Raw genomic sequence first — 20,160 nt, forward strand, 5'->3', positions numbered from 1 at the left:
AAAAGAGTTTTTTTTTTGCATTTTTTGTACTTTTTTAATCGAACTAGACCCTCTTTAGCTTCCTCGACCAGTCGCAAATTTACCTTTCTTCCACGTTTGGATTCAAAGGAGGGCCTACGGGAGTCTACAAGATCGTAAAGAGGGCCTATTTAGGTTCTAAGGAAAGCTAAAGAGGATTCAAATTTCGCCTCGGGATTATTTTCATAATAATTTAATTTATTGCAATTATTTTATTATAATTTAATAAATTTCATTATTTTAAAAAAGCGGGCGCTATTTTGTCTTGGGCCAATCAGGTGATTTCGTTTGTTTCTGATTCATGACAGCTGGCAAACATTTACAACAAATAATATTTTTCAAGTGTATATTTATTGCAATTATGTAAGTTATGCAAAAAATATATATGTGGAACAATAATTTACAGTGATTTTCATAAAATGAATATTGATTTAGATCCTCTGGAAAGCAAAGTTCATTTTTTCTTAAATTCAATTTTTTCGACCACCGAGATATTTGGATACATTTTCATGCGTGTTTTGTATGTATACTGTCTTTTTTTGAGAAAGGAATATTAATATTATTATTATTAATTTTTATAAACAAGTTGTAATTTTTTTAAACCAAGCAAGCGAAATGTCAATGCACAAAATCCTAGCACAGCTGTCCAGTTACTAGACTTATTGTAGCGCCACCGCCATGACAAGGATATGAATATAATTTCGAGCAGCCATTAAAAAAATTGGATAGCTTCCCACACAGCACATAAAAATTCCTGAATTTGTCCTGAATATTTCATTGAAAGATTCGAAATATTTCAATGAAAGGTCCATGAAATTTTAATGCAAGCAATGAAATGTCCGCCTATAAGAAATATTGCAGTTCCGATTGTACGAAAAATTTCAGCGAAATGTTGAGGAAATGTGAGGATGAAAAATTACTGACATATTATTTTTTAATATTTGCAAAATAAAAAAATGAAATATGTTACAAATTTTTAAGTGAAATATTTTGAAAAGATTATTCATTCAAATTCTAGAAATATCAAAAGGAAATATTTCTAAATTGTTAAAAATACATATTTAGGCAATAAGATCCGGATATATTTGTGAAAAATAAAAAAATGAGTTACAGAAATAAATTGCGGTAGTGATTGTGAAAATATGTAACAAAATTAGTTGACCGATAGTAAACCTTTGTAAAAAAAAAAAAATTTTCGATAATAATGCCTTTAATTATAACTTACAAATGAATCTTAAATTTAATATATCTCAAAATGTCTTAAGGCCAGGTCCAAGTCGAGTCAGCTGTTCCTTTGAAGTTTCAATGGAACAGCTGACACGACTTGGACCTGGCCTTAAATCGACGTATGATGTCTTTCCGGCGATCGGTTCATATGTACCTTTTGTCATTTGCAATTTTAGACAAATTAAATTTTAAACATTTAAATACTCTGAAAAATAGAAATGTTATCAAATGACAATTCTGCGAAACAAATTTTTTGTTCAATAATAATTATGCAAGAATAAGAATTCAATTAAAAAGTTACGAATATTGAAAGTCCAGTCAAGTAAAATTTGTAACAAATTGAGTTTTATAGTATATTCTTGCGTACCTGAGCGGATCTTATTTATTTTAAGTATTCTATTTTTATACTTACTGTTCATATATATTAATCATGTTTCGCTTGTTGCAACTTACGTGTAATAATTTCTTTATAATAAATAAATTGTCACTATTTAACTAAATACTCAAATTTTGTCACATATTTTCACAATCACTACCGCAATTTATTTCTGAAATTTATTTTTTTTATTTTTAATAATTTTTTTTTTAAGTTATTTTTAATTTCAAATTATAACACTTACGAAAAATTAAAAATTTTTGAAATTAAGTCAATTTTAAATAAATAAATTTGTAAATTTAAAAAAGTGTTTTATTTACACAGAAATATTCAAAAAAATTTATTTTTCAAAAACAAATTTTGTGCTAAATTCTGCTAGACAATACAACTATTTTTATATAGTCAATAGAACCTTTTAAATTCAGTTGAGGACGAGGGGGAATTTACTAGTAAAAATTTTGTACACTTGACTACAACTACACATATTACCATTATTACCTTAGTATTACACTTTTTACAAGTATCACATACTCCTACCAAAATATTACTGTATTACAAAGTATTACACGTATTACACGTCAAATAGCATTTTCTTACACGTATAACTTACAACAAAATTACTTAAAATTATTTATTTAAAAGCAAAACTTTAAAATGAGAAATAAATAATTAAATATTTTTAAATATTAGGGTAAGTGCATCAATTACGGTGCGTTCATAAAAAAAACTATCATTACTATTATATTTAATATAACTGTTGCAAAATAATTTAAAAAAATTATTTTAATCTTTTTTTGATACAATTACTAATGCAGATGCACATGGGCGATTCCACGTGAGATTTATAGTCGAGGTTTAAAATTCTAGTAAATATATTTTTTCCTTATTCTTTATGAAAAAAAAGAGACACCTATTTTTTTTTTTTTTTTATGGTCAAATTTTTGAGTTACGAATTTTCAAAATTTTGTTCAGTCAAAAGCAGACACAGAAAATTAAAATGCATTAAAATAAGCTGCAACGCTTCTTATTTTAATCCAATTTTGCTTATTTTAATACCAAAATGGATTAAAATAAGCAAAATTGGATTAAAATAAGAAGCGTTGCAGCTTATTTTAATGCCTTTTAATTTTCTGTGGACCTATTTTCAATTAAGAATAGCTCAAAAACTATTGTATTTAGAAAAATTTTGTAAAGACATAAAAAATTTATTTTTTCTTCGACTTTTTAAAAATGTTAACAAAAAAAAATCTAATTTTTTTTATAAAAAAATATTAATTTTTTATAAACAAATTAATATTTTTTTTATAAAAAAATATTAATTTTTTATAAACAAATTAATGTTTTTTACATTTGGGCCCGATTTTTTCTTTTTTTTTTCGTATACCTACCTGGAAGTGTTAAGAAGACTTTAGAAAAGGTTTCAGAGTGGGCCTGATAAGTTTAATAAGTTTAAATAAATATTTAAACTCGGATTGCAAGCTTAATGCGCGCGCGGTGCTTTGTGAGTCTATCTAGTTTGAAAAGAAATTTTCTTTAAGAGGCATTTTATATTATTTTAACTTGTTACATCTGTTTATTACAAAACGGATTTGTTAAAACTTTAAATATAAACATATTTAAACATTTCAATTGTTTATACGATTAATTAAATAGTTAGATTAATGAATTTTTGTTTTATTCAATTTTTACATATCACAATATTCGAAAAGAATTGTTTTTCAAATATTTTCACAAAAACACATATAATAATAAGCACAAAAGGTAAAAAAAAGTTATAATTATTTTAAAAATATAATAGGTATTTTAAAAAAACATTTTGAATCTACAGTATAGAATTATTAATATATATATAATATTATTTATTTAAAATTGACTTAATTTCAAAAAATTTTAATTTTTCGTAAGTGTTATAATTGTTTCTCTTTGTGTTCGGCAGTTTTAATTTGTGTAATAATTCTTTTTAAATATATGAATATTTTAAAGCACTTAAAACATTTCTTGACAATTTTGCAATGCAACTATTGCGAATAAAATTTTTATTATACATTTTAAACATGAAAAAGGAAACAATGATAAAAAATATTTTTCTTTTATTCTACACCACGGTGCGCCAGAAGGAGGTTTAAATAAAAATGAATTGGCACTTAAAAATTCTTTTTGATTATGGTTCTAAGATGAAGAAAAAACTTTTCTCAATAGGTTTTAAAATCAGCTTACGTGCCCAATTTAAAACAAATTGAGTTTTAAATATTTAAAAATAGTGTTTTATGAGGAACCAGAATTTATTTAATGTATACTTATATACGTATAGATTATAAATGTTTTAGATTTAGGTTCATATAAATTTATTAACAATTAAGTTATTTTCTTGTTTCGTTTTTATATTTATGCATTAAGAGTGTCGAACGGTATCTGAAATTCTTTGGCAAGAAGAGAGCTTTAATTATCGCTCTGTACGTGAAATAGTATTGATTTTAAAATACTTTTTTCTCGAAACACGAACACTTTTAACAAAATCAGCCAAAATCCTCATCTTATAAATTTCCTAAATCCAAAAGACTGTACGAATCCATAGAAAAACATGGTTGCAAAACAAAAAGTAGAAAAGTAATCTAATAACAGCTGCGACTTTGTGCGCCCTGCATGCTGCTGCTATCTGACGGTGGCAGGAGGTAATGAACCCTTCATTATATTACTTTTCGTTTTGCAATCGTGTTTTTGTATGGATTCGTATAATCTTTAGGATTTAGGAAATTTATATAAGATAAGAATCTCTAGCTGCTTTTGTAAAAAGTGTCCGTCTTTCGAGAAGAAAGTATTTTAAAATCAATGTTTATCATTTTCACGTTTAGTGCCGTTTTTATAGAGCAATAATTAAAGGTCTCTTCTTGCCAAAAAATTTCAGAGACCATTCGACTCTCTTAAATAAATTTTGTCACTCTTAAAATCGTTCTTTTAATATTATAATTTAATTTTTTAAAATTGGACACAAACACTACAGCAATATAATTATTTATATGTAAAATTGAAAATAAGTAATTATTTTATCATTTATTACAGTATTTATTAGATTAAATAAATTCTGATTCCCCATAAAACACTGTTTTTATATAAAAACTCAATTTTATTTAAATCGGCCATTTGCAACTTCGAACAAATGTAAATTTGCGTCATTTTAAGAATTTTCTATCAAATTACAATTTGGACAAATAAGGATTCGGTAAAGTAGAAATTCTGGCATTTAAAAATTCGAATCACTTAAAATTCTGTTGAATGAGAATTTTGCTAAAAAAAATTAAATTAGACTTTTTTAAATAAATAGTTGGATAAAGATAAATTCTGTGAAATAAAAATTCGTTTAAAAAGAAATTCTGTCAAAATGTTAATTCGAAAAATAAAAATTCGTCTAAAAAATAATTTTAATATTATTTCAAATTAAATCAGTGAGAAAATTCTTCTAATTTTCAGTGACTTACTTTACGATTTCAATTAGGAAAATGTAGGTAATTTTTCCATTAACAACAAATTTTAATCTTTCTTCACTGTATTAGTATAAATCATTAGAAACTGACTGCATGCATATTCACTTATGATTTTTCTTTAAAATTAAAAGACAAAGATATACACTAAAAAAGCCAGAGTAATTTTTGCACTATTTCAAATTTGGAAAATAATTTATAAATTACAATTTTTCAGATTCTGCAGGCTTCATATTCGACATTTAATATCTTAAAACATTCTGTATAAATTTTTTTTTGTGAATTTCTAAAAATTATACGCAAATGAATTGTGAAAAATATATATTTTCATATAAATGATTTTACTGTTAAATTTATTTTATCTTACATTTTCTGTTATTTAATCAAGACGATATAAATTCAGTAAATTGACATTATATTGAATAATAAATATATATATACATTCAGTACTAAGCAAATATAAGAAAATTACCTTCTTGTATTATAAAATAGCTATATCTAGAATAATAAGGGTTGATTCCTGGGAAGTCTATAATCATCGATTGAAATTATTATAAACAGATGCGACATTAAGTTTTTTCTTTTGAAAATTTATGGAGATCAATATATTGAAAGAAATTCATATACTAAAAAGCATCATTCAACTAGAGAACTTTATTTATACAATTGTTCTTCTTTAAGTAAAAAAAATTGAAAATGAAAAAAGTCCCTAAATACATTTTTAAATAAATATATATTATTTTCAGCTAAAAGTATATAGAATAAAGATAGAAAAAGTTTATAATGTTGGAGAAAAGCAATGAAATGAAGAAAAGAACAATTAATGATATTTTATGGGAAACATTCTTGTTAATTAAATTTTGTGGCCTATGGCAACCATTTAATCTAAATTATCCCATTTTAAAAATAATTTATATTTTTTATTCAATTTTTACGATATCTACTATGATTTCAGTTGGATTGTCACTTATTTGTTTTATATTTATTTCATCCGAAAGGATCAAAGATGCGATTATTGAAAATTCATTTTTACTATTTACATTACTTAACGGTTGGGTGAAAGCATTTATATTTTTATCCAGACATAGAGGTATTAAATCTTTATTGAAAACATTGCTGGAGGATCACTGCCAACCTCAGGACATCACTGAGCTTGAAATGCAAAAGAAATTTGATGAAGAAGCCAAGTATGTAGGATGAAAATTTTACTTTTGAGATTTTCATATTATAAAATTTTTATCTTACCAACATTTTTTTTTTTGTAATCTTTATAAAAAAAAATAAATATTTTATATATAGAAATCGAAAAAAAATTGTTTCAATTAAAACATTTCACGTGAAATGTCCCAATAGTGAGTTATTGCGAATTTAATAAATTTCTTTACTATTGCAGAAAAGTAACATTCATTTATATAACCATAGTTATAGTGGGTGTAATTTCCTACTATTTTTCAATATTGATAAGTGATGAAAGAGTACAAGCTCTTAATACTTGGCGACCTTATGATATTAATTTAAAACTACACTTTTGGATAACATGGATTCATGAATTAATAGGTCACATTGTAACATCAAGTGTTCATGTGGCTGTAGATTCATTGGTACCTGGATTTATTATTCAAACTTGCTGTCAATTACATTTTTTGCAACATCGATTAAATAGATTTCCTTTAAAAGTGGAAAATATCCAAATGACTTCTAATTCTATTAAATTTAAACAAAAATTTGAGTCAACCTTTATTTCAAAATCTGTTATACATCATAATACAATATTTCGGTAAAATGAAATTTTAATATATATATATATTTTTTTTTTCTAAATAAATATATAAATTTTTTTATTATGAAAAACAGGTTTGCGGAGAACATTAAAAATTTATTTGTAGAAATACTTTTGGCACAATTTGTTTCAAGTTTAATTGCCATTTGTGTAACTATGTATAAAATTTCAAAAGAACCATTGAATTTTGGAAATATGATTGCATTTTTTACGTTTTTGATTTGTATGTTGACGCAACTTTTCTTTCATTGTTTTTATGGAAATGAACTAATGTTTAGTGTGAGTATTCTCTAATAAGGCTAAATTTCAACTGAAAATAAATTTTAATATTTTTTCAACTTTCCTTTGGTTCACCATTATTTTCTTTATGGGGTAAAATTCCTGTAGCGGACTAAGTCAAAAAAAAGTTGCTCAGATCGTGATGTAACTTACACATTGTTTAGCCCTATGGGTGAAAACCTTAACCACGAAGTATTGTTAGGTTTTATCAAAAACTGTTGGAGGGGAAGGGGGTTGAATTTTTTTGAAAAAATGAAGTTAGGGATATTTAATTTGTTTTATTTTGAAAATTCTGAACATTTGCATCACAAAAGTCAATATCTTTAAATATCATAAAACCGATTTAAATAAATAAAATTGAAAAATCAATCATAAATTAAGCATCACTTCTTGGTGAACCTCTAATTATAATAGTTTGAATTTTGGCGCCTTTTTAGATAGTACTAAAAGTTGTCACAAGATGTCATGTTTCATATTTCTCACAGTAAAGATGAAAGTTATGATATATATAAGAAAAGGTCACGATTGCATAATTTTTGAATTCTTTAAGAATAATATTCAATCCCAAAATTAAATTAAAGAATATTATACTTAAAAAAAATTTTTTTAAAGAAACTTAAACCTAAAAAAATAATAATGAAAAAAAAGAAAAGACGCCAACGTTCAAGTTGAATATCAAAATTATTTCGAAAATAATAAAATTGAATACGCTTTCTATACGTAATTATTGAGAAAGAACAAAGATAATTCAATACAAACCTAAGTTGAATATATTCTTAAAGAATTTAAAAATTATGCAATCGTGACCTTTTCTTATATATATCATAACTTTCATCATTACTGTGAGAAATATGAAACATGACATCTTGTGACGACTTTTAGTACTATCTAAAAAAGCGCCAAAATTCAAACTATTATAATTAGAGGTTCACCAAGAAGTGATGCTTAATTTATGATTGATTTTTCAATTTTATTTATTTAAATCGGTTTTATGATATGCATAAAGATATTGACTTTTGTGATGCAAATGTTCAGAATTTTCAAAATAAAATAAATTAAATATCCCTAACTTCATTTTTTGAAGAATTATTAAATTTTTGAAAAATTTTCAATCACATTTTATTTAATTTCTCGAAAATAACAAAAAAGGACATCTCAGAATTTTTTGTAGTGAAAATACACATTTTTAACTTAAAAAAAAAAAATAAAAAAAAAAGGATCGAAATCGAAAAAAAAGTCAAAAAAATTTTTGATTTTCAAAAAAAGGGTCAAATTTTAAATTTTTTGAAAAAATTTTTGCACCATTCGAAAGAGCAAGAAAAACCCTTTTGAAAACATATAGGTCAAATTTTTTTTCATCCTATTGTTTAAAAGTTACAAGTCTTCAAAAATTCGCTGTTCAGATTTTTCAAAAAAATTCAACCCCCTCCTCCTCCTACAGTTTTTGATAAAACCTAACAACACTTCGTGGTTAAGATACTCACCCACAGGGCTAAACAATGTGTAAGTTACAGCCCGATCTGAGCAACTTTTTTTTTGACTTAGTCCGCTACAAAAATTTTACCCCTTATATATTTTAACGACTTAGTGTTAGATACGAGGGGATATTCACTAAGGAAATCAGAAATCGGTAGAGGTAATCGTTGGAAGATTTCCATACAGATTTCTAAGATTTCTACGCGATTATCAGAGATTTTCAGTGACTGCCTATATGTATTTAAGTTAGTGAAATATAACTTCGGATGAGCTCGGAATTTTTAATTTTAAAAAAAGTATTTCTTTAAAAAGAATGTCCGCGGGGAATGTACATATATAAATAAATAAGAATCGTGTATCATAAACGTGACGTATTTAAGTTTCTTTTTTTAATCAGGCTCTAAAAGTGCTCTATAAAACAGAGTTGGTTTGGGGCACGTTATTTCGATAGGGTAATTATAATACAAAAACTCATTTTATAATAAGTGGAAAAAACTTTAGTGCTTCGTTTTTATACATAACTGTCTTATTTTTATATTAGAAAATTGATTATAATTATAATTTGACAGGGAATACAACATAACCTCAAAAAGTAATATCTATATATTTACGTAATTTTAAGTTAATTTAAAAACTTTTTCTTAACGGTATGTTAAAGAAATTAAATATTTTTTATTTACGATAGATCTGAGGATATATCAATATAATAATAACAAAAAAATAATATCAATACAAATTATAATACTAATATAAAGTAAGATTTGTTGTCAATAAACTGTCAATAATACTTCGGAATTGCTCGGGTTCGTTCGCCAAATATCGGTTGCGCAGTTAAAAGAACGAAATCCACGATTTCTGCCGGGATTTCCCGAGATTTCTATTGAGATTTCCTGAGATTTCTGTTAAGATTTCCTAAGATTTCAACAAATTACTAAGATTTCTTAAATATTTTATTAATGCTAAGATCAAGAAATCACAATTTCCTTCAGTGAATATCCCCTCGGTTAGATATTGAATCTGTTGTTCTCATTTTTGCAGACGATGTTAAAATCTTTCGTATTATTCATTCTCCTTTAGATACAATTACTTTTCAATCCGATTTAAATAAAATAGTTTTATAATCTAAAATTAATTTACTTCCATTAATCCCTTCGTTGGCATTGACGCGTTTACGCGTCAAACATTCATTTTATATATATATATATATATATATACCATTTCGTGTCAAAAACGAAACCCACCGTACGGATTTGCTTCAAACTTCCCATTCGGAGGTTTTTGGAATCGCTTTTTATGAATCCGATGTTAGTTTTTCAAAATACAAAATGGCGGATCCAACATGGCGAACAAAATTTTTAAAAATTACTTGAATTTGATTAAAAATTGGTACTCGAGAGTTTTTGAGTTCGCTGATTACGAATTCAATTTTAGTTTTTTTTTTAATTCAAAATGGCGGATCCAATATGTCGGATGAATTATAAGAAAAATATTGATTTCAGATTCGTAATCATCGACTCAAGAAAACACATTTTTTAGGAAAAAACAATGATTAAAAAAAAAGTTCGCCATACTATATCTAACATTTAAATTTTGAAAAACTAAAGTCGAATTCGTAATTACCGACCCCGAAAACCTCCGTGTAGAGAGTTTCAAGTGAATTCGACACATTTTTTTGAAAAAAAGTCCGCTATTTTGAATTTTGAAGAATTAACATCGAATTCGTAATTAACGACACCAAAAACCCCTGGATACCAATTTTCAGAAAAAATCCGTACTTAGACTTATTTTTCTCTTCAGCAAAAGTTTTTACTACTACACTTGATTCTTATATTGATTCATTATAGTTTATGTGTTATTTTATTTTTTGTGCAATCAGCTACCTTTATAATTAGTTTCAATTAAAATTATTTTTCAAATGTTATTATATTATATTACTTTACATTATTACGTTTAACTATGTAACTTTGTAGGTACATGCTTTTTGTTACCCATTTTTGGTCCATTTGGACTACGGAAACTGTTTTTGTAAATAAATTCCAATCTGTTTCATTTTAAAACTTCATGAATTGTTTAATTCTTTTAAATTCCAAAATACTGAAGTAAATTTCATTTTAAGTATTATAATAATAATATTTATTTATTTTATACAGAGTAGTGATTTACCGGAAGCAATTTTTGAAACAAATTGGCTTCTTCTTGGAAGAGAAACGAGAAAAAGTCTGCTAATAATGATGATTCGTTGCAAAAAGCCCATTTTAATTTCTATTGGTTCCATTGTATTTGTCAATTTAAATTCTTTTGCATCGGTCAGTATATAATATTTTTAACAAGGATTCTTGTGTATAAACGGCTGAAATATGAAAGTGATTATTAGAAATTTATACACAGTAAACCATATATTTGAATTATACAAAAATATTTCATACAAAAAAAATGAAAACTGTCAAAAATTGATTATTTAATTAAAATTTTTTAGATTCTGAAGGCTTCATATTCGGCTTTTAATGTCTTACAACATTCTATATAACTGTAATTATGGACAATAGATGTTATAAAATCTCATTTTTTTTCTTAAATGTTTATATTAGGGATTTTAAACTAACAATTAAAGGTAAAATTATCCTTCGTAAAAGGTTTTCATTTTTGTTTAAAAATGACACTTTTTAAACTTAATGTTTTAATAATTTAACGCAAAATTATGTATTTTTCGGAGAACAGCGAGATTCTTTGAACCCTAATCTATAATCCCTCAAAATTTTAGCCCAAAATCTTTTTCCATTTTAGAGAAAGTTTGGTTTTCGCAAAACACATTTTTCCATACTAGGTCACGTGGCACAGTGGTCTGAAACCCGGATTTAGCTGGACAAAACCTCAAAAAAAAAAAAGTTTCAAAAATGCTATTTTTACTTGAAGATTACTTAGTTGGGTACTTGATGCATTTAGTTATAAAAGGACAGATCACTAAACTGCATACTTTCGTTGTAACAGAACGTCAAAGTTGTCATGTCAGCACAACTGGAAAAACTGTATAAAGCACAGAAAAATTGACTTCTGTTAAAGGGTCCATTACTTTTGTCTGGAATTTTTTTTGGCATTTGTGTAAAATGGAGGTTGTTACTAGAAGTATATACTTAACGAATTTCTATTTTAAGCAGATTTAATTGGTTTTGATAATTATTTTTAATACTTCCAAGAATTAATATAAGATCGAAGCAAGCGATAAATTATTTTATCGTAATATTTCAAAAAGTTTTTTGCTCCATGGTTCTCCGCTTTCTACCCTTGATAAAAATGAAGGTAAATAGTTACAGAATCATATAAAAGCAAGTTTGGCTGCTACTTTTTGCAACTTTGTTCTGAAACTTCAATTGAGTGACACAAAATGGAGGAAAACGCTTAAAAATGCAAAAATGTGTACAAACATTCCATAATAAATTTAAAGAATAACATTGATTACTGTTTAAGAGTTATTAAAGTCAATAATTACAAATCTAAAGTCAGTTTTCAAAAATTCAAAATGGCGGATCCAATATGGCGGACAGAAAGTTTAAAAAGTTAACGGATTTTAATGAAACACGGTACTTGAAGGTTTTTTGGGTCGCTGATTACAAATCTAAGGTCCGTTTTAAAAAATTGAAAATGGCGGATTGAATATAGCGGACAGAAAGTTTAAAAAATTAACGGATTTTAATGAAACACGGTACTTAAAGGTTTTTTGGGTCGCTGATTACGAATCTGAGATCAGTTTTCAAAAATTCAAAATGGCGGATCCAATATGGCGGACAGAAAGTTTAAAAAATTAACGGATTTTAATGAAACACGGTACTTAAAGGTTTTTTGGGTCGCTGATTACGAATCTGAGATCAGTTTTCAATTTAAAAAAGCTAATTTAATATTTGTACTCAACAATCAGGAAAACCTTCGAATACCATGATTTCTCAAAATTCAATAATTTTTTTATATTACTGTCAGACAAATTAGATCCGCCATTTTGAATTTTTAAAAACTGACCTCAAATTCGTAATCAGCGACCCAAAAAACCTTCAAGTACCGTGTTTCATTAAAATCCGTTAACTTTTTAAACTTTCTGTCCGCCATATTGGATCAGCCATTTCGAACTTTTGAAAACTGACCTCAGATTCGTAATCAGCGACCCAAAAAACCTTCAAGTACCGTGTTTCATTAAAATCCGTTAACTTTTAAAACTTTTTGTCCGCCATATTGGATCCGCCATTTTGGATTTTTAAAAACTGACCTCAGATTCGTAATCAGCGACCCAAAAAACCTCCAAGTACCGTGTTTCATTAGAATCCGTTAACTTTTTAAACTTTCTGTCCGCCATATTGGATCCGCCATTTTGAATTTTTAAAAACTGACCTCAGATTCGTAATCAGCGACCCAAAAAACTCCCGAGTAACAAGTTTCATAAGAATTCATCGAAGCAATTTGGAGAAAACAGTTTTGTCCAGCTAGATTCGGGTTTCAGACCACTGTGCGTGGGAGTTTCTCACATGCCGTTAAATATATTAATTAACTGACCACGTATTTATAATCAGCAGAACATCCCAAAAATTCACGAGTAACAAATTTCAAGTGATTCCATCAAAGTCATTGAATAAATAACCAAATTTGTTTTGTAACCTCTAATATTTAAAAACTTAATTTTTTTAAAAATATAAACTTTTATCCGTGTAATTTTTATTTCATTTAGAAAAGCAGTGTTTTGAACTACAGTGTTTACTATTTTACATTCGCTTATAGCAACAGAACACATTTTCTTCAATATTGTTACTTTTACTTTGCATTAAAAAAATAATTATAAACAAATGAAAATGTAGGAATAATAATATTAATTTAGAAATAAAATCATTTATTTATATTTTTGTTATGTCATATTTATTTAAAATTTAAATTGTTATTAATTTTGCCTAATCTGAACTTACAATTATACCCTATTCTAATTCCTCAATTTAACTTAGTTAAATTAATTAAGTTGGGGAGAGGTTTATTAAATGAATGAATTGAAAAACAATATATAAATTATTTATTTAAAAATATATAAAATATTCTCAATAATTAGTTGTACCCCTTATCGGCACCGCCTACTTTAATATTCTGTTTCTCACAAAATTATTGTTGTCCCATTTTCATATTTACATAGCTCATGGGAAAAAACCTCAGCTTTCCAATGAAAATAAAAAAAAAACAAAAAAAAATTCCCGAGGGGGTGAAAATCGAAAAATAAGGGTTGATTTTGAAAAAAAGGGGTCAAAAAATTTTTTTTTTTAAATTTTGTATACATTTTTGAAAAGTACGTGAAAAATGCATTAAAATTCATTATAGATAAATTAAAATCCATTAACTTTTGTCATAGTTATACGGATTTGAAAATGACAATGTTACCCTTAACGTCAAAACTTCAACCCCCTCTACTTTCTACAAATATTTTTTTAATGAGTTTATATTTTAGGGATTTATTACTATCATATAGGACAACAATTTACCAAAGTATGAAGCCAATCCCAGAACATTGACTTTTTGGGCTGGGGCGATTGAAAAAGAATCTCTCTTATATATTAATATTTTCCAATGTATTTCTCGCGGCGGTACCAGCTCGCCTCTATGGGTTCGATTCAAAATCGGTACCTCATAGACACGCAAAGTGTTTATTGCCTTTTTCTAAGTTTTGGGCTCCGTATGTTGATTTCCTTCTTTTCATAACACAAAATGTCAAGAACATTACATCTTTAAGAAATATTATAATTTTATAGATTGATCATTTTTAATATTAATTACATGATTATTTATTTATATATTAGTAACAACTGTTTTTTAAGTATTAGTTTCAATCATAAATAATTATTTACTTATTTATAAATAATTATCTATTTATAAATATATTTGTTTATTTATAAACAATTGTTTATTTACAAATATATTTATTTATTTAAAAAATTAATTTTAGATAAATATATATTTTATTTATTTATTGAAATTAATTATAAATAATAATTATTATTTTTTTATAAGTTTAAATATAAACTTATAAATGGAATTTAATAAATTAATTCTACACCCCTATTTTACTATAACCATTTTTTTAATAAGAAAAAACTAACATTTTAAATAAAATTTAATAAATGGTAAAAATTTTAAAGCAATAAAGAGGTACGTGTAAAAAATTGAATCCTTGAAAAAATATCGCTTTGTCGAACAATAATAAAAATTTATCATGTAAAAACTCTAAAAATAAAAAATTAATATTAATATATAAAATTTCTGCAACATTGATAATCGGTTTAATGATATTCTGCAAAATTAATATTTTAACAATTTAATATTCTGCAAAAGTAATATTCTACAGAATAAGATTCTATCAAATGATAATTCTAAAAAAAAATTTTGTTTTAGAGCTTTTTCATGCGTTTCGTTTATCAAACTAAATTTTATAAAAAATGTTATTTTTTTATTTAAAAAAATTATTATTAAGGCCATGTGAGACAAAGACACTTTTTGTCCAAAAATTCTTTACCATTTTAGAGAAAACTTGGTAATACGATACCATGTTTTTTTGCATGGGGGTCACGTGGGTATTTCTCACATGGCCTTAACAAGGAAAATTATAAAATTGTTTCCTTCAAAAATATTTTTTTATAATTTTCTGATAAATAAAACCTACAAAAAACATTTTTTATCAAAAAATTATTATAAATTTTTTCATTTTTAAAATTATTTTTTTTAAAATCATTTGTCATAAACATTGCGTACTTCAGCTTTGTGTTTCATCGTAGAAAAACAATTTTTAACTACGTATATATATATATACTACGTATATATTTGTATATTTTAATGCGCTAAGTATGAAAATTATAGTGAAAATATCGGTCAATTTATAGTTTCTTTATGATAAAATATGCAACATAAAACGCAAAATAAAAAACTATAAATTTTAAGTCTTTTTTATGCTTTTCGTAGTGAATATAAAATTTTTGAAAAATCGTATATATAAAGAATAATGTATTTGCAGGAGATTTTCAAATTTTGTTTAAAAAATTTTCAAAAATGTTGTTCATTTTATCCAAGAATGACAAAAAAATAAAAAAATTTCTTTTATATTTTTCACCATGCAAATCAAATTTGCGGGAATTGATACTATGATTTTTTTTTAAATACAATATCAAAAACATCGGAGGTATTTAAAAAAAATACTACAGTACCGTCCAGAAGTATCAGGACGATGATTACACGCGACTCTCTGAAAAAACATGCCATCACTTTTTCAATCATATTTCTGCAACAAAAGGAGATACAAAAAAAACTCAAAAACGGTTAGAAAACTTATTAAATTTTGAATAAAATAAACCATGTTTGAAGCCATTCCGTTAATAATTTTTTGAGTTGTAGAGTGAGAAAGATGGAAAAAATATTATCAAATTTTCTAATTTTGGTCTCTTGACTTCAACATTTTCAAAAATCTAGAAAAATTTAGATAGAATTTTTTTAAAAACACAGAAATTTTCGCTAGAATTTCAGCTTTAAAATAAATTTTAGAAAATTAAAAAATATTAATCCGTCATCGAATTATCATTAAAAATGTGAAGCCGTGTTGCGCCCGATCGATTCGCGCGGGAGCAAGCGGGAGAGAAAGCAGGGTCGGATTTATGTGGGAACGATGAAATTTACATTGTATGTAAAGAAAATCGAAATTTCATCGTTCTTGCATAAATCCGACCCTGCTTTCTCTACGGCTTGCTCCCGCGCGAATCGATCGGGCGCAACACGGCTTCACATTTTTAATGATAATTCGATGACGGATTAATATTTTTTAATTTTCTAAAATTTATTTTAAAGCTGAAATTCTAGCGAAGATTTCTGTGTTTTTAAAAAAATTTTATCTAAATTTTTCTAGATTTTTGAAAATGTTGAAGTCAAGAGACCAAAATTAGAAAATTTGATAATATTTTTTCCATCTTTCTCACTCTACAACTCAAAAAATTATTAACGGAATGGCTTCAAACATGGCTTATTTTATTCAAAACTAGCAACTTTGTCGTCCGCAAGCGGCCGACTACGTTGCTAGTGTGCATTAACCATATTTTTTATTCATTTTTTTTCAAAAAAATTTAATATTAGAAATGTAAAAAAAAATTCTTTATATTGGATCTACCACCCAAGTAGCACGGTATATTGCTTGAATGTCAAGCTGATATCAACCGGGAATATTTTTGTGACATTTAGGCGATATCATAATGTCCTCTTCACGGGGACATTCCTCCGTGATGTATCTATGGGACGGTCTTTCACACAAAAAATGTAACGCGTTACAAAACTTACATTCTACATTTATTAAACCTAAATAATTCTGTGGAACTTTACTTTCATCTAAATCTTCAAAAGACATTATTGCAACTCCTGCACTTTTTTTATTCCAATTATCGTTTTTACATGTCAAATTCTTTTCTTCACACATTCCTTTCATCTTTCTTCTTCTTACATGACAAATTATTTTCTTGATGCACTTTCTTTTCATCTTGAGTTTCCATTGATATTTTTCTTTTCCTACATGCCAAATTTTTATCCTTGTGTATTTTCTTTCCATCTTCAATTTTTATAGATAATTTCTTTTTTTGCATGTCAAATTTTTTTTGCGCTCTTTCTATTTTATTTCTGATTTATTACGATTACGTTTTCTCAATCTCTCATTCTCCTGTCTTATTATTTTCTGCTCATATGAAACTTCGCGCCTTGCCTTCCTTTTTCTTCCCTTCTCTTTAATTGCTCGATTTATCTTTTTATCATTTTCTTTACTCAGAAAATTTTTCATTTTTAAATATTCATGTGGTGAAATTTTGTTCACCTTATTATCAGTTGTACGAATTATTTTCTTTTCACCAGTGTCATTTAGAGAATGTTTAATTTTTAAATCTTGTGTTAATAGAACTCTGTTAATATTATTACTGGGAATATAATTACTAAAAATATAATTTTTATGTTCCTGTGTTCAATTTATGAAAAGATGGTTCTAATCATTCTCTATTATCGAATTCCTATTGTGAGACGTTCTTACTGTCGGAAAATGATTTAAGCGATTATTTTCAAACATTGACTTAAAATTGTTTCTCATTTTGTTATTATCAGTTTCATAATTTACACGGTTTGGCATTACGTTAAATAATATAGATGTTGCAAATGCTATTGCATATACTCCACACTCAGCACTATCAAAAGGTTGTTGATCAACAGCTTCAAAAACTATAAAGTATTTGAATATGATTATCACCGTCTCTAATTGGGACAATAAAATCAAGCATTTGTACATACAAAAGAATCTTTTCTTAATAAATCTTCAAATTTGTACATATGCATGTAATTTAACAATTTATTTCTATTTTCAATAATTTTTAAATCTTTATCACTTAAAATAATATACTTTTTTATGTTGGCCATAGTATACTTCGTTTAATTTTATTTTTTATTCATGAAAATCTAAATATCTTTAACCCTTTTGCTCACTCCCTGTAATATAACCAATTTTGCCTTTTATTAAATATAACCAATTTTGTCTTTAATTCAATACAACCAATTTTACCTTTTATTAAATATAACCAATTTTTCCTTTAATTCAATACAACTAATTTTACCTTTTACTAAATATAACCAATTTTTCCTTTAATTCTATATAACCAATTTTTACTTTAATCCAATATAACCAATTTTGCCTTTTATCCAATAAAACTACCATATATCCAAATGAATGAGAGAACTATGTGTAACTATGAATCAGTAACTACTGATCAGCCAATAAGTGCAAAAAGGACACTCTTATATGAGTAATCAGTAGTTCATTATAAATAACATATATACGTATTCATAACTGTATTAAAACCCCGGAAAAAATACCATAAAAAAACCAGCCATTGGACAATAGAACCTTTGTTAATGAGGATTAACTCTAGAGGACCCAGCTAATAATTTCTTTTTTCACATTTATTATATAGAAAAATAAAGATGTACCAACCCTTGGCCAATAGAACCTTTGTTAATGAAGATTAACTCTGAGTACATAATGAAATGTACTGTAGGTTTACATTGACATCGGCACGTCTGACGTCTCGAAATTTTTTCCGTGTATTATCACATGGAAATATAAAGATAAAAGGCAAAAACTGAAGAGGTAATGTATATCTTTCTTTCTCACATCAAGGAATATAACATATAAACATTTTCATTTAATATTGCATTTCTCTATCTAGAGGATTCAAAATAACATAAGAATATCTTCGCCTAAAAATCTTACTCTTCTTTTTTTCTGTTTTCAAAATAAAAAAAAATATGTATATATACCAGTATTAGACCCTCAGAACAATTACCACAAACATTACCAATCCTTGGACAATAGAGCCTTTGTTAATGAAGATTAATTCTGAGGGGCCAGGTAATAATTTTTAAATTTTTTTATTAAAATTTTCTGGGGCTCTAATACAGGTAGGGAAGAGTGATAAACAGTGGCACAGTTTAAACAGTAGGACACTTTAATTTTCTGAAAAACTACTTAAAGAAACTCGACCAAAATTTAAATGTAAAGCATGTTTATGACAACACACTATCTCCAAAAATTTTAGCCACATTGATTCATTATTTACAAAGAAAATTGAAAAAAACTGTTTTTGACGTTACGGAGTAAATTTTTTCTTGAAATACAATGCTGATTTTTATATAAATAGGACAGTTTTAAAAAAAGTGTAATTGTTACTTCGTTTCCTGATGTTTTTAAGTATAATATCCAATAATTTAAAATATTTTAAAATGTTACAATCAATTTTTATTTAAATAATTTCTTGCGATTGCTTAATTTAAACAGTGTCAAAAAATATATAAAATTAACATATTAATATGTCTTTGAAAAAAAGTGTCCCACTGTTTGTCACTCTCCCCTATATACATATATACAGATATATGAATATTTATTTTTATTCTTAAAACAAAAAGGAAGAAGATTAAGATTTTAGACGAAGATGTTCTTATGCCATTTTCAATCTTCTAGATAGAGAAACGCAATGTTAAACGAAGAAGTACTTATGTTATATTCCTTGGTGTAAGAAAGAAAGGTATGCGTTACCTATTCAGTTTTAGAATTTCTTTATAGTTTTTTCACGTGATAAAGGGAGAAAGAAATTATTACCTGGGTCCTCAGAGTTATTAATTAATCCTCTTTAAAAGATTGCAGGTCAAGCGAACCCTCATTTGCAAAATAAAGATATATCTTTCTCTCTCCATAACTTGTTCTTTTCTCTGTCACCGAAAACCCAGCAGGGGTCCGGACGGAATGAATGAATGAATACCAAGATTATTATAGTTAATAATTTAATAAGTTTTCTAACCGTTTTTGAGTTTTTTTTGTATTTCCTTTTGTTGTTGCAGAAATATGATTGAAAAAGTGATGGCATGTTTTTTCAGAGAGTCGCGTGTAATCGTCCTGATACTTCTGGACGGTACTGTAAGTTTAAAAAATCTTTTAAAATTCC

The 20,160-nt window shown here is 26.2% G+C and overlaps 1 protein-coding gene across 1 annotated transcript; it reads left to right on the top strand.

Moving 5' to 3' along the window:
- The first annotated feature begins 5,770 nt into the window (after positions 1–5,770).
- Positions 5,771–11,240, top strand: LOC127283769 (odorant receptor 33a-like). Its single transcript, XM_051308852.1, has 5 exons — positions 5,771–6,287; positions 6,494–6,877; positions 6,955–7,159; positions 10,786–10,941; positions 11,112–11,240. The coding sequence occupies exons 1-5, from the start codon at positions 5,884–5,886 to the stop codon at positions 11,160–11,162; spliced, it is 1,200 nt and encodes a 399-aa protein (XP_051164809.1). The 5' UTR covers positions 5,771–5,883; the 3' UTR covers positions 11,163–11,240.
- Positions 11,241–20,160: the final 8,920 nt, after the last annotated feature.

The sequence above is a fragment of the Leptopilina boulardi genome, unplaced genomic scaffold, assembly GCF_019393585.1.
Source record: "Leptopilina boulardi isolate dan_hultmark-lab unplaced genomic scaffold, ZJU_Lbou_2.1 LbouV2_310, whole genome shotgun sequence".
Classification (NCBI taxonomy): Eukaryota; Metazoa; Arthropoda; class Insecta; order Hymenoptera; family Figitidae; genus Leptopilina; species Leptopilina boulardi.

What these genes read in the sequence shown, in the direction of transcription:
- LOC127283769 (XM_051308852.1), top strand. Translation starts at nt 5,884, where the DNA reads ATGTTGGAGAAAAGCAATGAAATGAAGAAAAGAACAATTAATGATATT. An exon ending in CATCATAATACAATATTTCG is followed by an intron (nt 6,878 to 6,954) that starts GTAAAATGAAAT and finishes TATGAAAAACAG; the next exon opens with GTTTGCGGAGAACATTAAAA. An exon ending in GAAATGAACTAATGTTTAGT is followed by an intron (nt 7,160 to 10,785) that starts GTGAGTATTCTC and finishes TATTTTATACAG; the next exon opens with AGTAGTGATTTACCGGAAGC.